Source organism: Pteropus vampyrus, unplaced genomic scaffold (genome assembly GCF_000151845.1).
Source record: "Pteropus vampyrus isolate Shadow unplaced genomic scaffold, Pvam_2.0 Scaffold353, whole genome shotgun sequence".
Classification (NCBI taxonomy): Eukaryota; Metazoa; Chordata; class Mammalia; order Chiroptera; family Pteropodidae; genus Pteropus; species Pteropus vampyrus.
In genome coordinates, this window is record NW_011889134.1 from 405,062 (window position 1) to 428,706 (window position 23,645).

The window sequence follows — 23,645 nt, forward strand, 5'->3', positions numbered from 1 at the left end:
TGCCCCAGTGTGCCCTGAGTGTGCTCTGCTCTGTAGAGACCTGTTTGTATTTTACTCCACTTAACACTTGATTACATGCAGTCTGGTGGTGTTGGCTGTGGATTCATGAAGTCTGTCGGACTCTTGTAAGCTGTGTGAGGTGAGGGCTCTTATTCTTCCTCTGTGGCCTTTGCAGCCTGGAATATTGCTGAGCAGATAATCTTTGGTCTGAAAAAGCGTTCTGGTTGATCAAAATTATTAAGATTTAAGCTTATCCAGTTCATGAGGATTCTTCAGGAAAATTTACATTTCAGCTGTCTCAGCAGAAGAGTTGGTATAAACCCTATGCAAGGGAGATCATTCGAGAGTAGCATCTTGGTTGGCTGATGGCCACATCAGCTCGGGGAGGAGTGCTTTGGGGACAGAGGACAGAAATGCGGAAGGGGCCATTCCTCAGAGCTGGCACTGGTAAGACTGAGAAACGTGTTTCTATACTAACATCGTGATGCCAATATGGGGTTTCCTCCCAAACAGGCTCTCAAACTTTACAGCTGGCTTTTGAAGCCTGTCTCGGAGCACTGCTCAATCTGGTTTGGTGAAAGCCTAGGGAGGTGATTGGACCCCCAGGACAGTGGCTGCTGAAATTAATGATGATAGAAGAATTCTAACTTATTGCCATCACTGTGGCTGTTGTCGCTGCTCTCAGATGAAGGGAGAATTTTATGGTAGTGGAAGAGGTAGTTGCTAAACAAAGGACAAAGAAATGATCCTGTCTCTTTCTGATCATTAGTTTAGAATTTTTCACGACCCTGGACTTCCAAAGAGAAATTGAGGTCCTTCTCACCCACAGACAGAGGACCTAGATCTTTGTAGCACCCTCATTGCTGAGGGACGTAAGAGATCATATCCTGAGTTGGAGGTCATATTGGTTGTTTCTAGAACTACCAGGTCACTCTGTGGGTGTTGGGTTATACTCTCCAGAGGATGGAGTTATTTAGGATCCCCTGAGACTGGTGTGCCTGCATTTTAGGAATTTTTGAAAAAAGGAAATGATTCTGTCAACTTTTTTTCCTGTGGACCTTTTCCTTTGAATTTATAGTTAACATCCTTTTGGTAGTGTACCTCTTTGCTTCTTAGTTCTATAAACCTCTTCCTAGTTTAGTTTTCATAAATAAGGGAGAAGTAAAAATAATTTTCTCAAAAGGACTTGTCAACATAAAGCCATGAGGTTAGGTTGGTGACATGAGGACTGAAGGAAACTCTTGAGGTCGGAGCTCTGCAGACACATTTTTCTGGAAAGTGACAATAAAGCAGCATCATGATCTGTTCTTTTTCCTTTAGAACAAAGAGATGCCAGTTGTCTCCCAGGTCTGAACTGGACTTGGTTCTAACTATTAGACAACCAAAACCCAAGGCTTTAGTCTTTAGAAATTGAGTTGTGTCATTAGTTAGAAGAACCTGCACTCATGCTAGGCACTCTATTTTCGAGGATGCAAAGATGAATAGAAATTGTGCAGTCGTGTGTTATTTAACTCTGGGTGCAGAATTGTCTCTAACTGCTTTGGATGCCCAGAGATGATGGAAACACTGTTGATCTTAGACAGCAAGGCAGGTGGGACTTGCCAGGGACCATCTTCAGGGATTCTTTCTTCTGCAGCTCATATCTGCAGTGACTCATCTCTATTTCTTCCAGCCGCAAAATCAGACCGATATTTTCATCTGATTTTCCTCTCTGCTTCACAAGGTAGAAACCTGTATCTAAAGAATAGAGCCCTTTAATTCTCTAGAGCTCCAACAAGCCCAACTCCCCCAGATTATATACTTCTCAGCCAACAGCAACAAGACAACTTGAAATGTTGTCCCATGTCCCAGGCCCAGACCTAGATTGGGTCCACTTGATCCTGAGGCCAGTGTAACCAACCCTTTCCTACCTTCCCTTGTCCTCCTCCCTTACCCCTGCTCTGCTTTGTCACCAATTGCTACCAAGGTCAGTTGGAGGAGTCTCCATCTAGAACTCAACTCTCAGGCTCTTGGATCCCTCTGCTGGCTGACAGCAGAAGTACTGCTAAGCTTTTTCTTTTTTTGTTTATTTTTAAATGAATTAAGGTATTCTGATGACCATTTTCTTTCTCCCACTCTTTCTCTTTCTGATTGACACTGTAATTCTTAATAAGTTTCTCTCAGTGTCTTTCATTTTTATACTAAGCGCTAGTTCATGGCCTGTTCCTGGTAGGGAACCACTGGTCAGTACTGGCTAAACAAATGACTCAATACAGGGTTACAGGGGCTGCTGCAGACGTAGCTATGAGGTATGGAGAGGGCATTAGATCTTCCACTCATGAACCACTCCCACCTCTCCCACCAATGATGATCATAATAATGGCAAGTTTTTTTACGGACTTGGAACCAAATCCTTTGTTAGATACTTTACAGGCATTATGGTCTAATAGCCCTTACATCAGCTTTGTGAGGCAGCTTCACTTTATCATTAACTCCACTCCTCAGATGACAAAGCTCAGGCTGGAGTTCATGGCTTGTCTGTGGTGGAGCTCAGGGCTGGACCTCAGATCTTTGGTGCCATATCCTACTTCAAGCCACACAAATACAACTTCCTTATGTGCTCCAGGCTTTACAGGCCTTTATTTTGGCATAAGTGCTTTGACCTTGCTCTCTGCCTAGAGATTTCTTTCCTCCTCATCTTCTCTTGGGAATTCTGACTTTTCCTTCAAGACTCAGTTCAAGGGCCACTTGGTGAAGCATGCACACCCCTCCCTCTCCTACCTTTTATTTTGGTTGTGTTTGCAGAGGCCCAGTGAACCATTGCTCGCCTCCAGTGGAGCCCTCATCCAATGTTTTGGTCATGACTTCCTTACTTGTCTCTCCTAGCAGACTCTAACTTTGAAAGTAGGTGTATCTTATTGGTCTTTGTATCCCTAGTGCAGCCCAGCTCAAAGTAATAGAAATAACAGCAATACTTAATATTTACTGAGTGCCCATCTTGGGCCAGGCAGAGAATGTAAAATGAGAGAATGTAAAAACACTATATTTTACATTCTCCCATTTAGGCATCACAGCTACCCATACTATATGTAAAATTATTAATCCCATTCTACAGATAAAGAAACTGAAGGTTAGTGAGTTCTATAACTTGCCCAATGTTCCCCAGTAAGTGGCCAAAACCAGGGCTTGATCCCAGGGCTCCCCGAACTTTTTTCACATTTTGTTAACTGTCATGCCCTACATTTTAGACCTGAATAGATAGTCTTTATCTTTTAATGTTGCTTAAGAAATGTGAGTAAAAAGATTATTAATTTTTCTTCACTAAAATTAGTAGTGCCCTGAGAAACATTTGCTGTATCTTCCCAGGAGAAAGGCTCTGAAGAAAAGGGGCCATTTAAATAAATCAGGTTTTGAACTTTTCTGAGGAAAAGAGTTTGGGAAATATGAAGTATAGAAGGTAACTGTAGAAATGCTGAAAATCCATTTCTTGACTCTGTAACTTCACATGTAACTTTGCAGCTATTTTATGAAATATTTTATGAAATAATCACTGTGTTTATCTGGCTCATCTGTCATCTAAAATTTCCAACTGTAAGTTAAGCATTTTTTAGGCCTGAAATTCATTGAGTATGGACTTAAGTACCCAAGAGAGACAAATCCAAACTACCTACTTTCCAGAGCACAATTTAAAAACAAAAAGAAACAAAAAAACATAATCTTTGCAAGTAGATTTTCTATTAAATTTAACATATTAATTAATGTTAATTTTGTTTAACTGTTAAAATATTTCCCAGAACACGCATTGGTCTTTACCAACCTAATTGATGACTCATTTGCCTGTCTTTGAGGTTCAAGTTACTATTGCATATCTCAGATTTTCAAGTTACCATTGAAATCAGTGAAAAATTTAAGATTATTTACTCAAGAAATGTAGGCTATTATTAGTAACATCAATATTTATAATTTTTATACTTCAATATAGTATTCTATGCTATGATAGTCTGTCTGATGATTACATTTTAATAACATCTAGAAAACTCCAAAGCCTTTAAAGGTACCCTTACTTACCTTCTAGATATTAAAACAGGATTGCTACCATTCCCATTTTATAATATGTGAATTTGCCTCACACTAGTGGAGAGTAGAGATAAAATCAGAATATTAGGGTAGTAAGGGATCTTGACCCAACTTTATCATTATACAGATTTTTTAAAAAAAATGATCAAAAAAGCTATCTGCAGCTCCCTGTCTTCCCTAGTACACTAGAAAGCTACCTTTCATTAAGAAAACCTATAGTTCCTTGCTCTCTTAGCTCAGTCCTTCTCTCACTGCAATTTTGCTGATTTTACTTTCTTTAGGTCGTATTCCCTGTCCTGCCGTGCTAGGAAACCATGACGACTGCCATCTTGGAGCACCTGAGCACCCTGTCTGTAAGTGGGCAGCAGCTGCGCCGCCTGCCCAAGATCCTGGAGAATGGGCTTCCCAAGATGCCTTGCACCGTCCCAGAAACAGATGTTCCCCAGCTCTTCCGAGAGCCTTACATCCGAACCGGCTACCGCCCCACCGGACACCAGTGGCGCTACTACTTCTTCAGCCTCTTTCAGAAACACAACGAGGTGGTCAACGTCTGGACCCACTTGTTGGCAGCTCTGGCTGTCCTCTTGCGATTCTGGGCCTTTGCCGAGGCCGAGGCCTTGTCATGGACCTCAGCCAACACCCTGCCCCTGCTCCTCTATGTCCTGTCCTCAATCATGTACCTCACGTTCAGCGTTCTGGCTCACCTGCTCCAGTCCAAGTCAGAGCTCTCCCACTATACTTTCTACTTTGTGGACTATATTGGTGTGAGCGTTTACCAGTATGGCAGTGCCTTGGTTCACTTCTTCTACACCTCTGACCAGGCCTGGTACGAGCAATTCTGGCTTTTCTTTTTGCCAGCCGCTGCCTTCTGTGGCTGGTTATCTTGCGCCGGCTGTTGCTATGCCAAGTATCGTTACCAGAGGCCTTACCCTGTCATGAAGAAGATCTGTCAAGTGGTGCCCTCAGGGCTGGCTTTCATTCTAGACATCAGCCCCGTGGCGCACCGAGTGGCCCTGTGCCACCTGGCTGGCTGCCAGGAGCAGGCGGCATGGTACCACACCCTCCAGATCCTCTTCTTCCTGGTCAGCGCCTACTTCTTCTCTTGCCCGGTTCCTGAGAAGTACTTCCCAGGTTCCTGTGACATTGTGGGCCATGGGCACCAGCTCTTCCACGTGTTTCTGTCTATCTGCACGCTCTCCCAGCTGGAGGCCATCCTCCTGGACTACCAGGGGCGACAGGAGATCTTCCTGCAGCGCCACAGTCCCATATCCGTCTACATGGCCTGTCTTTCTTTCTTCTTCTTGACTGCCTGCAGCACTGCCACTGCAGCCTTCCTGAGGCACAAAGTCAAGGCCAGACTGATGAAGAAAGATTCCTGAGGCTGGCAGGCAGGTCGAAGTATAGAGGCACCCCATTGTGATTTGGGAAAAATGCGATACAAAAAATCGAAGTTGACTTTTCATTTTTGAGTCAGCTTTTAAATGAATACGTTTTCCCAAGGATATGCTATGGCTATGGCATTGAGAAGCCAAAAGATTCAAGAGTTATGTTGTTATAGCTGTTAATAAAAGGAGTATTCGTTTTTCCTCTGAGTCATAGCCTTTCAAGACACAGGAAAGGAGAGGACCTTGGCTAAGATCCAAGGGACACTGAATTAAGGACCATCCTCATACCTGAAAATTTAGTAGAATCTGACTGTGGCCTCCAGGGGCAAGTCCTGGAGCTGAAGGGAGAATTAAACTGGACTGGAAAACAAGGAGATGGCTGGTCCACACCGTATTGGAATGGCCATCCTACTATGCTGGCCTTCGGTAATTGAATGAATTGACCCAAGGACTCGTTTTCGTTTGGATTTCAGATTGTCCAGGGTGGAGAATTCAGAATCTTTAAGATTCAGTGAAACCCTCAGACATAATGAATTATTCAATTCATCTGATTTCTGGTCCCTCTGCTCTCACCCACTCTAACCCCGATCCTTTTCTCAGGATGATGTCTCCCTGGCAGTTTTCTCTAGAGTGCTATTCGCTTCCATCCATACCTTGGTAATATTTAGGACTGTGAAGTAGTCATAGTTGCAGGAAATGCTTGGATCCATGTGGACAACCAGGAAACTTATTCTCATATAATACTAATGCAAACAGTATTAGAAAGTACAGTGCCAAAAGCCCCTGGAGACCTAGCCAACAGGCATGGATACAGTTTGGTGTCATGGGGCTCTTCTGTGAATACCTGTGGACTGCAGGATTACTCGAGATCTATTAGAGCTGTGTTATAGGCCAGAAGATCTGGGGCTTGCTCCAGGGAATCCTCTCCAGATTTTGACCAGCATCTTCAAAAAGTCCCTGGTAGAGTGCATCAGTTCTAAGAGTCCCTCTAGGGATCTGATTATTTCAAGAGGAACCCGAGGTCAAGCCTTTTAAATGGATACTGCCCCAAGAAGGACCTAATAACCATCCTAGTTCAGGGTCCCCAGGTGGCAGTTATGATTTAACTTAGAGCTGAACCCTTACAATAATCCAGTCCCAGGAGAGGTGAGTGTGTGTGCTCACTGTGGGTCGGTCCCTGAAGCCTCCTTTGGGTAATAATGGTGAACTGGCCACCCCCTAGCTAGAATGTTGTTCAGGACATTGCCGCCTACCAGCTCTTATTGGATAGATGGTACTAGCCATTGAAGTGTTCTGACCATGCAGCCTCTCTGAGGACTGACTTCTGCATTCATCCAGGGAGAAGGGCTCCATTGACAGAAGAACCATAGAAGCCTTCTCAAGGCTACATTTCCTATCTACTCTGTTTACTAAAAAGGGAAGTGGTTTGTTTTTACTCCAGTTCAATGAATGTCTTCTATTACTAGATTATTTTGTTGTCTTCAAATCTTTGTTTTCTTTCTTTCTCCGAGAGATTTATGGCTTTTGTGCCTTATAAATGAAAATGTATGAATACTACTTAATGTATGACCATGTGGAATTTTCAGTTTTGGGTTATTGAGATAAGAAAAAAAGAATTCATTGCTTTTCAACTAGTAGATGAAAGAATTGCTTATCAAAAGACTCTTTGAATCTGTATTTTGTCAAAAAAAAAAAAGAAAAAAGAAAAAAGGGAAAAAATATTCAACTGAAGCTTTTCCTATAATATTTGTATCAAGAAAGTATATGTCTTGTCAACTACATAGTTTTCCTAGATGGATCTCTCTGTTACTTCTCAGTTATTAATCCTCAAATGCCTGAGTGTCTGTTCTACCCAAGTGTCTTACACAAACTTCTGGTGTCTAGGCCAAATTCACCGCAAATAAAGTTAGTAAAAGTGAACTAAACAAGAGAATAGAGGAGTTTTGCAAACATTCCAACTAGAGAGTCAGTTTAAAACAAGGAAGAGAAAGTGTTTGAAATGTCCATTAGATTTATGGATTCAAAGACAATAGATATTCTTTTTAAAAGTTGGAAGGAAGATGTTAGTCATGCTCTTGAATATAACTGTGATAGTCATGGTGGGCGGAGATCTTTAGGCCAAATGCAGGTAATTTTTAAAAAGAAAACAGGAAGTACAGCAGTGATCTTCAAATGTAGTCCACAGGCCAATGCCAGCCTGCATACTGTAAACAGTCTCTAACAAGACAGATACAAGATAGACTAAACTTTTAATTTATGCAAGTATTAGTCCCTCAAGTGATTGGAAATTTAAAATAAAAAAAAGTTTCACCAGAGATATTTGAGAAGCATTGAGGTACGGGACTATCTCATTAAAAAATATCAGTATCTCATTAGTATGTAAACACAGGAAATGTGGATGTTTTTACAACTCAGACTTTTGAGGGGTTAAATACTTCTTTTAAAACATTTTCATTAAAATGAATGTACCTATAAGGAACAGACCTATTGTTTAAAATGAATAACTAAGTTTTTGATAAAGGAGATGATTATCTTTCTCCACCATACCCTCTCCAACAGTTGACATTTACTGGAAATTCTGTTGGTTCTCTTTTTTTAACTAGTACTTTCAACCTATTAAAATATAAATGCTTCTGAAAAAAACTAAACTATCAGTCATTTACATCTTGTGAATAAAATTTTTGATGGATTTGTATGAGGCCCTACTCAGGGTGAGGAGAGGGGACAGCAGGATGCAGCATACTGGAGACACATTTACCTGTTTCCCTCTTGCTAAGTTCTTGACCTATATTTGCCAACGACGTAATGTTAATGCTCTTCAGATGTTAGGGTTTCATTTCCCACTTCAGCTAAAAGTACCTCATTCAATAACAATATTCTCAGTCCTCTACTGGAAGCTTGAAATAGCAGGAGCTCAGGCCTCTGGATAAAGGTAGTTCATTTCTGTCTCTATTGCCCACCTGTTGGCAAATTGTACGTTTATGCTTAAAACCATTAGGTTTTTCAGTTGCTGCACTGTAGTTTCAAGTGAATCCTCTAGATGGCGCTCGTGTCTTAGGGAGGGCCCAGCCGTTGTCACCAAGGCCTCAGCCTATTAATTGTGTTGGTCCTACCGTTTTGCTTGATTGCTTGGCAGGGGAAAAAATGGAACGATTTTCTGTTTATGTAAATCTACTTACACAAATGACCATTAAACTGATTTTGTATATGGATTGTTTTACTGTCGATAAATACCTTGTGTCTTTGACATGGCCCATTGACAAGGACTGCTTTGACAAGGCCCATTTTAAAGGTTTTGTCTAGACAATCATTGCGTGGAGAAGGAGGTCAGTATACACTTTATATCCACCTAGAAGTAGGAAAATATAAAAGCATAAAAAATCTCTATACCCAAACTCCCCAAATACACACACACACACACACACACACACACACACACACACACACACACTCCCCAAATCCTCACTTGTAAATAGATTAAATTGCCCCTCCAAAAAAAGCTATGGAGTTGATTTCTCTGAAGACTTCAAACTAATTGAATAAATACTCCTAGTTTCATGGACAAGTGTTAAAGATTTTGAATCGATGGACTATATTTTTTAAAATCTAAAAATTACAAATTATACTATAATTATGCTGTCACAGATACTACAATGTGTGTGCTGTGAAATGTAACACCTGTCAGCCAAAGGATTTTGTAGCCTAACAGATTTAAATAGCTGTGAAAAAGATGATTCTCTAGGCTAGTCTAACTTCAGCTACAGTACTATCACAACAACAGTAAGAAAACAGCATTTCTCTGGCTCGAGATTTCACTGGTAGAATTATGGATGTCCCTCTTGGCCAAACCCTTTTTATTTCCAGCAAGGGCACTAGACAGTTTTCAAATGCTTCTGTTGTCGCTGTTAATAATTTAACCACTGTTAAGTTATTGATTTATCAAGTATTTGTGAGCACCTATTGGCTCTGGAGATACTGCAGTGAGAAAAAAACAGGCAAGTGGAGATTCTGCAGTCTGCTGAATGAGGACCAGCATCTTCTCACCTAGAACCACAAGGTCTTGGTTCCAATCACAGCTTGAGAGCCAGATGGCCTGCCAAATCTACAGGCTTTGATCGACTTTGGGCCAGAATCTTTTCAAAGGGCTTGAGCTTTCTCCCTCTTCCCTCGTAGAGACTGAAGACAGCCCTCCCACCAGCAAGGCTATCACCTTCTAGCCATCTCAACCCTTCTGGTTACTCCTGCTTCTTCTCTAGCCCTTCTCACTGTCCTCTAGTGTTTTAATTCAGTCTTGGATATCTTTACACATCCAGATATAGGGAAGCCCTGTATTTCCCCAGGCAGTATAGACTTCCCAGGTACATAAGGTCCCATTTTCAGGAAAGGCTACGTAGGGTTCCAACATGAGTAGAGGTTCCTGATTTGGTAAACTGGAAACAGCATGCTACACTCTGGATGCCTCCTTTAAAAACAAAACAAAAACAAAAACAACCTTATCCTTTAAGAAATTTTTTTGGGGCCAGGGAAATAATAGAGAAGGAAAATCATTGCATGAAAAATAGATTCATTTAAATATTAACTTTGGGAGCATATGTATATAAGGTAAGGGCTTTTCTTACCCAACATGACTCACATAGGAAGAGGTATGTGCTGTATTCTAGACTCCAGGAGGCCTTAACCAACTGAAATGCTACAGAATAACACCTTAGATCTTATGCTTTCCAAAACATTTCCACATCCATTTGAGCTTCTAAATAACCAAGTGAGTTAAGGCCAAAATAGTCTCCATTAAACCAGGAAACACGTTAAAAAAGTGGAATGATGGTTCGAAGGCACACAACTAGTTGTAATGTTTAAACTCAAACTTATTTTTCCTTCAGATAAAGTCAAGGCTTAGCTGATCAGAAACATCACCAAATATTTACAGAGTTTTTTACAGTGTGCAAAGTGCTTCTACTTATTGTGTATACTTTAACCTAATCTCGTTTTAACTTTTGATCCTAAATACCTCATGAATAGCCAGCGTTATATCATTTATTTTCTGGTGAAAGTAGCTTCACACCATCTCCTTAGATGCCAAATAAAGTATTATTTGCACCTCACAATTTTCTCAGAAGACCCAAAGTTCCATTGTCCCTTGGTGACCCAGATTATTAAGTCAAATCTCACTCTCCAGAGCTTCTTGAAAATACCTTTGAATCCTTGGATGAGAAACTCATCTAGTATTTAAAATCTTGCCAAGATTATACAAGCCCACCCTCTCATCTTTCACTGGGATCGTCAGTTCATCAAACAATTGACTCTCTCAGGAATTTTGATAACTGATATGACTTTGAACATGGGATTAAAAAAAAATGTTTCTCTGCTTTATAAAGGAGTTACGCCGACTTAGTAGAAAGTCCCCCAAAAGTCATTGGTTATTTCTCATTTTCAAGTAATATATACTTACTAAAAAAAATGCAGAGAAAATAGAGAATAAAAAGATAATCCATGGACACACCACAAAAATAAATTCCTTCAGGGGAAAAATAAGGCTATCTCAAAATATTGTCAATGATAGGTAAATTAGCAGTGTTATATAAAGCTTCCTGAAAAACCAGAAATTGGTTACTAGAAATTTAAGCAACCTCATGCTTTTATTCTATACAATACAAAATCGACAATCTTTGGCTCGGTTTACAGGAATACCAAAGTGGTTACATTACACTCCTTTCTTATATTACATTATGTAGGCAATTTGATGATGCTGTGGCTGAGATACTGACTCATGAAACAAAGCCAATGATACATTATCTCGTGTTGAAAGAATTATTTGAAATATCTCTCCAGAATTATGCCTTCTGAGAGTATTCTACTAGAAAGACCTTCACTGAAGGCAAGTCCCAGCCTGTTGAACTGGTATGTGAATTCATTGACAGTCACGCCACAAACACAGAACACAACTAGGTGCCAGTTCCTGTTCTAGGCACCAGGGATAAAACAATGGACAAAACACACAAATCCTTGCCCTTAGGAAGCTTATACTGGGGATGTGGTATGTGTGTGTTGGGGGCGGGGAGGGGGGGAGGCTGCTGAAGCAAACAATGAAACAAATAATATAGTACGTCAGAGGTGATAGTGCCAAGAAGAACAGAGCAAAAAAGGATAGGCTGGGGTGGGGTGGGGGTGCGTATTTTTAATAGAATCAGGAAAGACTACAGAAAAAAGTGCCAGCTCCGTTTCTCTCCCATGCAGAGGGAAAAGGCGCAAAGGCCCTGAGGCCAGCATAGTAGGAAGAGCAGGAGGCCAGCAAGAACAGAGAAGGAGCAAAAGAGGAGGTGAGGACAGCCTTGTGAGAGCCTTGTAAGGACTTTGAGTTTTACTGTGACTTTAGGACAAAGTATCCTGGGAAAGAATTCTGCCCAAGGAAATTCAGGATAGATGTTTATCTATATCAACTAATTATTAACTGCAGATTACTTTTGCTTTGGAAAATAGAGCAAATTATGCTCCCTGCAATCTATACAAAACTGGGTTATCATTAAGTTATTCTATCTGTGGGCCTGGCCTTGGGCTCTGTGTTCCTGTGGACACACACTCATGCTCAGGGGATTCTTCTTAGATTAATCCCAGAGAGCATTTTCTAAGTGCCTGGAACACTAACCACTTCCCAGACAGGCGGTAATGTTTCCTTGTTCTACTGACACTCGTTTGTACTCTGGGTAATCTTATGGGCGAAAAGGCAATGAAACATCCAGGGCAGAGTCTGTAAACTAAGAATACAGATAATATTAACAGTTTATATTATCTGGTGCTCACTCCTTGCCAAGTCCTTAGCTGAGTTGTTTTCTTAGATTCTTTAATTTAACCCTCATAGAACCCTATGAGGCTCGTACTTTTATTGCTCCAGTTTTATCAATGAGGAAACTAATAGAGTAAGTAAAATTTCCTAAGACTGCCTGGCCAGTAAGTCATGGGATCTCACAGAAACTCGGGCCTTTTAATCCATAGTCCATATTCTGAAGCACTAAAATTAAGTGGATATAGAAGTTCTTTTGGTTTGACTTCTCAATTGCTAATTGTGTGAACTAGAAGTGTAGAATCAATGTAGTATAGAAATGGAATGTGAATTTTTTTTTTATCCAGGTAAAGGAAATAAACCTAAAGATACAGTTCTTGTTTTATTTCTAGACATTTTGGCCAAGCAAAAGTCCTTAGGCTATTACCGTTGAAGCAGTACCAATGGTGAGAGTCCAAAATGTATTTTGTGCTACAATCCAATGTGGACCTAGTCATGTTACAAATGTTAGTCTCAGAGGCCATCTGTAACCACCTGAAAGATCTTCAAGGACTTAAACCTGTTTTAAGAACCACCAACTATCCTAAAATTATTTCTCTACATTTTTCGAGTACATCCTTCTTCTTCTTCTTCAGGATCTATTAAATATAGCCTATTCCATATTAAAATGTATTTGAATACTATTCTGGACTATTCTGGACTGTCTTTTTCTTAAAGACAGCTATGGCAACATGCAAAACATCTCAACTCAGCATTTTGTTTTGGTTTTTTTCAGAATCTGTCTAATTTTACTGTAGGAATATAGCTCAGTACAAAGTTTGTGTTCAATAAGTGTTAGTGGCAATCGTTGTCATTAATATTTCTATAACTTCACATGGAGTAGGGTGCTATAGGTTCTATACAAACGTGTCCACCCTCTCTGTGGACTCCCAGAAGTCTCTCATCAGAATGGGGATTCTCTGTCCTTGGCAGGGATTTCTCTCCATTCATAACAGATTAAGATGGATTTTATGTTCCCAGAGTTCAGCATATGATTTGGTGGGGTAATGTATTGCTTTCCTCCACATTCCATCTTTGACACTCTGTATGCATGTCACTGACTATCACTGGCGTCAAAGATACCACTCACTTCCCATGGTATACAGACCCACACAGTCTGGCAGTGCCTTACTTTTTCACTGTGGTTCCCACGTGTTCTCAGCCTATGGAAGAAATCTCTCTGCTCCACTCACTAATTTTTTTACTTCTTGATTCCCATCCGTTATGGCTTGAATTACGTCCCCCCAAAAGATATGTTGGCATCCTAACCCCCAGTACCTCAACAAGTGGCCTTATTTGGAAATGGTAGTTGCAGATGTAAGCAGTTAGGAGGTCATACTGGAGTAGGGTGGAAACTTAATCCAATGTGACTAGTGTCCATAAGAATAGAGAGACACAGAAGGAATGTGAAGGCACATGGCCTTGTGAAGGCAAAGAGATACTAGAGAAAACCATGTGATGATAGAGGTCAAGACTGAAGTTATGCAGCTGCAAGCCTAGGAATGCCAAGGACTGAAGCTAGGAGACAAAGTGTGGCCTTATTGATACCTTGATTTCTGACATGTAGCCTCCAGAACTGTGAGAACATAAATTTCTGTTTTAAGCCATCCAGTTGTGTTATTTTGTTGTGGCAGCCCTAGGAAATTAATACCCCATCCTAGGCCAAGCTCAGTGTTTACCTCTCTATGCAATTAACACAATTTTCCCTAACCAGTGGCTCTTTGTCTCTCCGCACAGCAAACACAGGTAGAGAATGGAACACAAAGATCCCATTCTCCCCCCACCTACATTCCATTAAAGGGAGAAATGAGATTTGCTGCTCTCAAGCATAAATTCAGGGGAAATATTAATGTGTAGCTTATCGCAAGTGTGAATGCAGTAGAACCTCTGTGGTAGGATGTTAAATACAGAGAAAAAAAGTCTGAACAGTCAGTTTCAGCGTGGTTAAATGTGTTTCCCATCCCACTCCACTCTGTTGAAGCAAGTGCTCCTGGGCCCCACCTTGGCAACTGCCCACCTGGGTCCTTGTCTCTACTCCTCAACTCTCACAACTGACTTGGGTAATGTTTGATAGGCTTTTTCAGAGGGAAGAAAATTCCAAATGAATCAACTAGAGTCATAGATTGGGGTGGCTAAAGGAAGGAAAACGCAGCAGAAACAAGTTTTTTCAAACCCTTGGCGGGAGCCCACTGTAAAACTAAAATAGTCTAAACCTAAATCGTGTGATTTTGTGTCAAATGAAGATTTCCTGTGGGTCCTGAATCTGCTCCTGAATCTGCTTGGAAATCACTATGGATGCCTCTCTCTCTTGTTCTTGCTCCCTCTCTCTCTCTCTCTCCTTTTTCTTTTTTTTTATTTTTTTAATATACTTTGGAACGATCAAAGTGGCTGACCAGCCACTCTTTTTACATAAGAGATTCTAGAGATGAGGGAGTGGTGGGAATGGTAGTACACTTGCTGAAAGACTCTCCCTGGCAAGACTTATCTCCCTATTAAAATACTAGTCACACCACCAACCCTTTCAAATCTACAGGTGTGTAATTAGGTTTATTTTTCAGAAATTATGCTGTACTATTTTTATCCAGCAGAGGGAAGTAAGAGCACCAGAATCACTGCAGAAATATCCAGGATGCGCATGTGAGCACACGCATGCACACACTAGTCTGCTTGATATTTGTCCTGTGATTTTAGGTACCAAAGAATAATGTCACAGGATTGAAAACAAATTCTGGATAAAGTCAGCTCTGGGCAAAACGCTGTAAAAGAAAATGTTTATTTTAGGTAAGTGCTTTCAGCTTCTGCCACTCCTCAGAGTCCCTGGGAGACATCATCCAGCAGCATGTTGTCCTCTTTTAGGCTTGGCTTTCTGACAGTCTGAAGTTTCCATATTTTCCATTCCCCAAGCTTTGAAACAACCTGCTAAGGTCATGCAATGTCTCTGTGGTCTTCTGAGTCCAGGCTTTATGCATAGTCTTTAAATCGTGGCACTTTCTATTTTCGCTGCCAGGGATGGTAAGCTTCCTGCCTTCTATATGGTCCACAAAGTGAAAAATAGTGACTTCAGATTGAAGTGCAATGCATCTTGAGTAGTCATGTTGGGGAGAAATGGGATGTAAACCCTTAATGATACTAAAACATATCAGGAGTCTACCAGTTTTCTGAAGCCCTGCCTGTTTTTTTGTTTTGTTTTGTTTTTCTTCCTTCTCCACAGACCTGTCCCTGTGCTTTTTAACACTGATGCAACACTGCCTGGCTTCTTCTCATCAGAGGTGGTGGCATTTTTATGATACAATACACCGAGAACTTTTCTTCGCTATGCTTTTCTAGGGTCCGAAAGTAGTTAAACATACTCTCTTAACCATTTAACTAGTGTGCTCTTCTGGGAAAGAAAGCCTTTTGAGTAGAGGGCACTCCTCAAATAGAAACAGATGACACAATGGACAATAGGCTTAGGCATGACTCACCCTTTCCAGCCCCCATGGGTTCCTTCCCTGCCCAATCCAGGGAATACAAACCACAGTGCAACCCATGCATTTAGTCCAGAAGAGCTCTTCAAAGTGTATCCCAATGCTATGGATTTACTTTTATTAAGAGAATAGAGGGAGAGATCATAAGAGTTTAAGGTTAAATGAAGAGTAAGCAAGGATTATAGTTACCAGGGATTCTGGGTACTCAGCATCAGTAGGGGAAGTGGGGAGAAGTGGGAAGGGTATTTTCTTTTTGAAGTTTGAACTTTCCAACTTGAAATATTCTCCTGATGGCTGGCTTCCTTCCCAGGTCAGTCGCTAAGATATAATGCAATAGATAGACACTTAAAAGTTTTCAGTAACTTTGACAATGCAAATTAATTCATTAATATTTTTAAAATGTATTAAATGCCTATATTAAGGTAATGTTAACAATAGACATTAAAATTTAAAAAGATAAAAAATAAGGGATGGGACAAGAATGAGACACAAATGTAGTAAGGGGAGAGGAACAGTTAGTAGAAAAGAAACTCTTCAGGCATGGTGTAGGAGACAGCCACCAATAACTGTTTTAGGTGCCACTAGTGGATTCATGTCTTAGGCCCCCTGAGCTTTATGCGCATTAGTGAAACCCAAGATGGGGATTTGCTCTGACAAGCAGTAATAAAACAAAAGCTGCTGTCTGTATTGGCAGTAAACTACTCATGACACAGAGATACGCTTTCTGTATCAGGTTTGCTACTCTATCATATTCCTAAACTGGCTCAATACTGTTAACCTAAAAATAAAAAGGCTTTTCAAAGTGAGAGGCAACAAGATTTATTGAGATGAATAACAATAGCTATTAATTCATTGAGATGAATAACAATAGCTATTAATCAATAACAATAGCTATTAATTCAATTAATAGCTATTAATTCATCATTAATTCAAGCAGAAGACCAAATAATGTTCTGATTGGGAGACAAAAGCAATAGATATTTATGAGAAAGGAAAGGGGAACAATTACACCAATAAAAGGAAGGCATTTCTATTGGTACAGATAACATGACATAGTGATGTTAATCCTAAACAATATTTTTAATTTTCAGTCCAGTAGACATCTGTGCAGTAATCATAACTACTTCTGTTATCTTTGCAAAGTTCTTTGGCAAGGCACAAGGTTACTTAGGCCTTATCCAAAGGTTATTCTGCCCTGTTTTAACATTCCAAAAATTTGAGACTTAAGACCATAAGACGTGCAAGGCATTTCCTCTGGCATGGCATCTCCAGCTCCATTTCAAAGTGGCTTTGTTTATATTATTGTTTACATTATCAGAAATAGCCGTTACAAAAATCAGATTCCTGGGCTCCATTTCAGACCTAATGGATCCAGTGTCTGGGCACTAAGGTTTTGTTTGCTTTTTATTTTTATTTTTAAACTTCTTAGTGCTATGAATAGGTTTTTTTTTTTTTTTCCTGAAAATGTTTCAGAAACGGGATTGTTTTCTTTTAGACAGCAACAAAAGTGAGAAACCTATGATCCTGACAGTATTTCACCTCATTTGTGAATCTTCTTAGTTTTCTCTTTGAAAGAGTATTTTCCCTTGGGTTCTGATCATTGCAAATGCTCGCAGGTATAGAGATCAGGAGAATTGAGATGAGCACCCAGTAACTCTGCACTCAACAAGTATTGAGTGTCCAGAGACAAATATGCAAGTCCTGGCCTGTAAAAACTCTGAGGATGAAGAACTGCAGGGGATGACAGTAGAATAAAGAAAGGTAAGGGTGGAAAAAAAGATATCGCAGCAGTGGGAGGATTAAGGCCAAGAAGGTTGTATTAGTTCATTGAACATCCTTAAGCAACGCAGATGCAACTATGAATGATCCGCAGTCCCTGCCCGCAGGAAGCACCACCAGGGTAGGTAACACTTTCAATGGAACCAACCATTTACACTTCAGTGTGAACGGGAACGAAAGCCCTTTTCCCAGAAGTGGGAGAAAAGAGTGCTTGAGCTCACGACGTCGGCGGGGCGCGGTTAGCGCTGAAGTGATGGGAAAAAAGGAACTTCCCTTTCATTCATCCACGTGTCCGTTCTGATCCCTGAATCTCACTGAGACAACTGTCTCCTTTCAATAACCCGCCTCCCACCCCACCCACCAGCTCCCACGTCCCAAAGTCTGGAGAGAGGAGGGGCGGAGCCACCTCCGCAACGCCCACTAACCCACGCCCCTTTCGTAGAGCCCGCCTTACCGCGAGAATGCTGAGTCCCGTGGGCGGCGCACGCGCAGACCTGTCACACTGGCTCCTCAGGCCCCGCCCACCGCTCGGGGGTGCTTGGGAAGTTTGGCGTTGCCATGGAGCTTCAGGTGGCACGCGAACGCGGCTCGTCGCCCAGGCAACCGGGTAGGACAAAACCGGTCCCGGGTAGACGCCGCTATAGCAGGTGGCTGCGACGATGTCCAACCCCTTGCACGGTCTGCCCTTTCTTCCGGGCACGTCTTTTACAAACTCCACGGTGAGGACTTATCCGCTCCTCCTCCACCTGTCCCAGTCCCCGGGTGCCCTCGGAGGGCTCGCCCCTTAGTGCACTTCCGTTTTCCTTCACCCAAGATTGTCCTCTCTCCTCTGTCAGGACCCTATTCTCTCTTCCCTGCCGCAATGCAGTTCTCTCGTCCTCCCCCACTCAGCCTCATCCTCTGTCTTCTGTATGTTGTACTTCGCTCCATCTCTCTCTAGTTTTTCCACTCCATCCTGGCCGTATATTGGACACCTTCACTCCTTTTCTTTCTGCAAGGTCCTTCTAGCACTTTTGTTTTTTCTACAATTTGGTCCCACCTTCTCTCCATTCCTATTTTATTTTTTATCTTCTTTCTCAATTGTTTCTCCAAAGTTAGGCCCATCTTCCTCTCAAACTATCCTTCTCTGCTTCTTAGGAGATAATGCCATTACAGTTCCTTCGATCACAGTTGATTAGTTGGTAATTTTTTCTTCCTTCAGCCCTATACTTTACACTCTAACAATTTTTTTAGAGATTCCTGTTTAGATTTTGTTTTGCTCCTTCCCTACCGTAAGTATATTTAGGTGCATTCTCTAGACAAAACTGAAGAGAGGGGGAAAAAGCTTTTTTTCTCCTAACATAGTTTAGCCTTTGACAAAATTATTTAGTATTTGTTTTAATTCTAACAGGGTTACTGAAATATATGTTGGAAGATCAATATTGAGATTCAGTAGACTGATTATCATAGATGAGACAATAATAATTTATATTTATATAGTTTAATAATTTAAGATGTAGGTCCCTCTCCATGGTCATAAAGTTAAGATAAAATATGTAGTCGATTTATTTTCTTTAGAAGAATTAATAAATATTGAATGTTTGGGGAGGGACTTTGGATTCTGAGTCTCTTCTTCAGAATTATTCCTGTATTAAGACACAGCATTATAGATGTTTCACTTCAGTGGACTTTTCAGTTTTATGTAATTTGGAAAATGTTGTGGGTACATTCTTGCTCCGTGCCGGAGCAGCCTAAGCATTTGGTGTTGGTAAGTGTGGGTTACCCACAATGCAGGGTTGAGTTGACTTGGGGAATTACAGGAGTGTGGACTGGAGGTGGCAGGCTCTATTTCTGTGAAAAAATGCCACTGGAATTTTGGTAGAGATTGCATTGAATCTATGGGTTGCTTTGGGTTTTATGAACATTTTAATCATATTAAAATTTCCAGCCATGAACACAGAGTATCTTTCCATTTATTTGTGTATTCTTTAATTTCATCAGTCTTGTTGATTTCAGTGTACAGATCTTTTGCCTCTGCGGTTAAATTTATTCCTAAATATTTTATTTTTGATGTTGTTGTGAATGAGATTGTTTTCTTAAAATCTTTTTCAGATATTTCATTGTTAATGTATAGAAACAACTGATTTCTGTGTCTTGATTTTCTATCTTCCAACTTTACTGAATTTGTTGATTAGTTCTAATAGTTTTTAGGGTGGAGCTTTTAGAGTTTTCCAAATATAAGATCATATCATCTGCAAACAAAGAGAGTTTTACTTCTTTCTTTACTGCTTGGATGCCCTTTTATTTCTTTTTCTAGTCTGATTGCTCAGGCTAGGACTTCCAGTACTCTGTTGAATAAGAATGGTGTGAGAGGACATCCTTGTCTTGTTCCTGATCTTAGAGGAAAAGCTTACAACCTTTCACCATTGAGTATGATGTTCTCTAAGTACTTGTCGTCTATGACCTTTGCTAAGTTGGGTTATGTTCCTTCTGTACCCAGTTTGTTGAGGTTTTTTTTTTTTTTTTTTATCGTGAATGCATGTTGTGTTGCTTTTTCTCCATCTATTGAGATGATCATATGATTTATCTTTCATTCTATTAATGTAGTGTATTACATTTATTGATTTGTTTAAGTTGAACTATCCTTGCATCACAGGGATAAATCCCTGATTATGGTGTGTGATCCTTTTAATAAGCTATTGGATTTGGTTTGCTAATATTTTGTTGATAACTTTTGCATCTTTTGCATCAGGGATGTTGGTCTGTAATTTGCTTTACTTATAGTGTCTCTATCTGGTTTTGTTATCAGGTAATGCTGGCCTTGTGAAATAAGTTTGGGAGAGTTCCCTCCTCTTCAGTTTATTGGAAGAGTTAGAGAAAGATTTGCATTAATTCTTTAAATGTTTGGTAGAATTCACCAGCGAAAAACATCAGGTCCCGGACTTTTCTTGTTGTTTGATTTTTGACTGCTGATTCAATCTTCTCATTATTGGTCTGTTCAGATTTTCTATTTTTTCATGAATCAGTCTTGGTAGGTTGTATATTTCTGGGAATTTATCCATTTCTTCTCAGTTGTCCTGTTTGTTGGAATATACCTGTTAGTAGTAGTCTCATGATCCTGTGAATTTTTGCGGTATCAGTTGTAATGTCTCCTTTCATTTCTGTTTTGTTTGAGTCCTTTCTTTTTTCTTAGTTTAATTAAAGATTTGTCAATTTTGTTTTTCATTTCAAAAAAACAGCTCTTATTTTTGTTGATATTTTCTTTCATTTTTCTAGTCTTGATTTCATTTCTTTCTGCTCTGATCTTTATTTCCTTCATTCTGCCAATTTTGTGCTTAGAGCTCTTCTTTTTTTAGTTTCTGGAGGTGTAAAGTGAGTTCGTTTATTTGACATCTTGTTTCTTTTAAAATTTTTTAAAAATGTATTTTTTAGTTACAGTTGGCATACAATATTTTATTAGTTTCAGGTGTACGACATAAGGATTAGACATTTTTGTATCTAACAAAGTAATCACCCTGGTAAGTCTAATACCCATCTGACACCATACATATAGATCTTTCTTGTTTCTTAAAGCACGCATTTACCACTAAAAAAATTCCCTCAAAAGTACTTTTGCAGCATCCCATAGATTTTCATATGTTGTACTTACATTTTTGTTTGTTTCAAGGTATTTTTTGATTTCTTTTGATTTTTCTTTGACCCATTGGTTATTCAGAGGGTATTTTGTTTAATTTCCACATATTTGTGAATTTTCCAGCTTTCTTCCTGTTATTTTATATCATTGTGGTCAGAAAAGATACTTGGTATGATTTGAACCTGCTGAGACTTGATTTGTGACCTATTTTATGATCTATTCTGCAGAACATTCTCAGTGTTCTTTAGAAGAACATGTATTCTGTTGCGGTTGGATGAATTATTCTGTATATGTATATGTAAATGTATGTGTATATGTATGTTAGTTTTATTTGACCTAAAGTATAGTACAAGTTTAAGGTTTCCTTGTTGATTTCCTATCTGACTCATCTATCCATTGTTGAAAGTAGAGTATTGAAGTCCCCTGCTATTATTATTATATTTCTCTCTTATTATATTTCTCTCTTCAGATCTGTTAGTATTTCCTTAATATATTTAGGTGCTCTGAGGTTAGGTACATACATATTTACTATTGTTATATCTTCTTGATGAATTGACCTCATCATTGTATGATGACTATCTTTGTCTCTTGTTACTGTTTTTTAGCTTAAAGTCTATTTTGTCCAATGTAAGTACAGCTACCCCTGCTCTCTTTTGGTTTCCACTTACGGGGAATATCTTTTTCCATCCCTTCACTTTTAGCCTATGTGTGTCCTTAAATCTCTGAAGTGAGTCTCTTGCAGGTAGCATATAGTTGGGTCTTGTGGATTTTTTAAAATTCCAGTTTGCCTTTTGATTGGAAATATTAATCATTTACATTTAGAGTAATTATTGATAGATAAGGACTTACTGAGGCCATCTTATTGTTTTCTTGTGGTTTTGTAGTTTCTTTGTTCATTTCTTCCTCCGTTGCTGCCTTCCTTTGTGAATTGATGATTTTCCACGGTGATATGCTTCTCTTTATCTTTTGTGACTCTATTGTAGGCTTTCGCTTTGTGGTTACTATGAGGCTTACATAAAACATATAACAGTCTATTTTATACTGATAACAAACTTTAATCACATACAAAAACTTTACCCTTTTAGTCCCCTTCTTTTATGTTTCTGTTGTCACCATTTACATCTTTTTATTTTGTGTATCCATTAACAAATTGTTGAAGCTATAGCAGTTTTTAGTACTTTTGTCCTTTAACCTTTATACTAGAGTTAAGTAGTTAACACATCACCATATTACAATATTAGGGTATTCTAAATCTGACTATGCTTACCTTTACTTGTGTGTTGTATATTTTCATGTTACTAATAACACCTTTTTGTTTCAGCATTTCTCATAAGGCAGGTTTAGTGGTGATGAATTCCCTCATCTTTTGCTTATTAGGGCAAGTCTTATCTCACCTTCATTTCTGAAGCACAACTTTTCTTTTTTTTATTTTTATTTTTCAATTAGAGTAGACATTACCTCATGGTGATTAGATATTTATATAATTTATGAAATGATTCCCCCAAATTTGTCTGGTACCCACCTTGCACTATACATAGTTATTATAATATTATTGACTATATTCCCTATGCTGTACTTCACATCCCTATGACTATTTGGTAACTACCAATTTGTACTTCTTAACGCTTTCACCTTTTAAACCCAGCCTTCCTACCCCGCTCCCATCTGGCAATCACCAGTTTGTTCTCTGTATCTGTGAGTCTGTTTTCACTTTGTTCATGTGTTCCTTATTCCACATATAAGTGAAATTATGCGGTCTTTGTCTTTCTCCGTCTGACTTAATTCACTTAGCATGATACCCTCTAGGTCCATCCATGATGTTGGCAATTGGTAAGATTTCACTTTTTTATAGCCGAGTAATATTTCATTATATATATGTACCATCTCTCCTTTATCCAATCATCTATTGATGGGCACTTAGGTTGCTTCCATATCTTGGCTAGTGTAAATAGCACTGCATTGAACATAGGAGTTCATGTACCTTTTCAAATTTGTGTATTGGTTTTCTTCAGGTAAATACTCAGAAGTGGAACTGCTGAGTCATAAGGTAGTTCTATTTTTAATTTTTTTGAGGAACCTCCAAACTCTTTTCTACAGTGGCTGTACCAGTTTGCCATCCCACCAACAGAGCACGAGGGTTCCCTGTTCTCCACATCCTTGGCAATGCTGTTGATTTTTGATTTATTGATGATTTCCATGCTGATGGGTGTGAAGTGATATCTCATTGTGGTTTTTATTTGCATTTCTCTGAGCATAGTGATGTTGAGAGTCTTTTTGTATGTCTGTTGGCCATCTGAATGTCCTCTTTGGAAAAATGCTTATTCTAGGTCCTTTGCCCATTTTTTAGTTGGATTGTTTGTTTTTTTGATTTTGAGTTGTATGAGTTCTCTATAAATTTTGGATATTCACCCCTTATCAGATGTATCATTGGCAAATATCTTTTCCCATTCAGTAGATTGTCTTTTAATTTTGTTGATGGTTTCCTTTGCTGTGCAAAAACTTTTTAGTTTGATATAGTCCCGTTTGTT

At 39.5% G+C, this 23,645-nt stretch overlaps 2 protein-coding genes across 7 annotated transcripts in view; both read left to right on the forward strand.

Annotated features, from left to right (window-relative positions):
* PAQR8 (progestin and adipoQ receptor family member 8) overlaps positions 1-8,653 on the forward strand; it is a 38,973-nt gene extending 30,320 nt beyond the window's left edge. For both annotated transcript variants that reach the window (XM_011379071.2, XM_023522655.1), the window contains exon 2: positions 4,338-8,653. In XM_011379071.2, coding sequence (XP_011377373.1) covers positions 4,371-5,435 — 1,065 coding nt within the window. In that variant the 5' untranslated portion in view covers positions 4,338-4,370 and the 3' untranslated portion in view covers positions 5,436-8,653. The remainder of the gene's footprint in view (positions 1-4,337) is intronic.
* A 9,385-nt stretch (positions 8,654-18,038) lies between these two features.
* The window catches only part of EFHC1 (EF-hand domain containing 1), a 57,261-nt gene continuing 51,654 nt past the window's right edge, over positions 18,039-23,645 (forward strand). For 2 of the 5 annotated variants that reach the window (XM_023522654.1, XM_023522652.1), the window contains exon 1: positions 18,298-18,775. Coding sequence is in view for 2 of the 5 variants with exons in the window: in XM_011379072.2 (XP_011377374.1) it covers positions 18,164-18,223 (60 nt within the window). In the remaining 3 variants the exon portion in view is untranslated. Of the gene's footprint in view, positions 18,224-18,297; positions 18,776-19,182; positions 19,252-23,645 lie in introns of those variants that run through there. The other 3 variants (XM_011379072.2, XM_023522653.1, XM_023522651.1) reach the window with 3 other exon arrangements.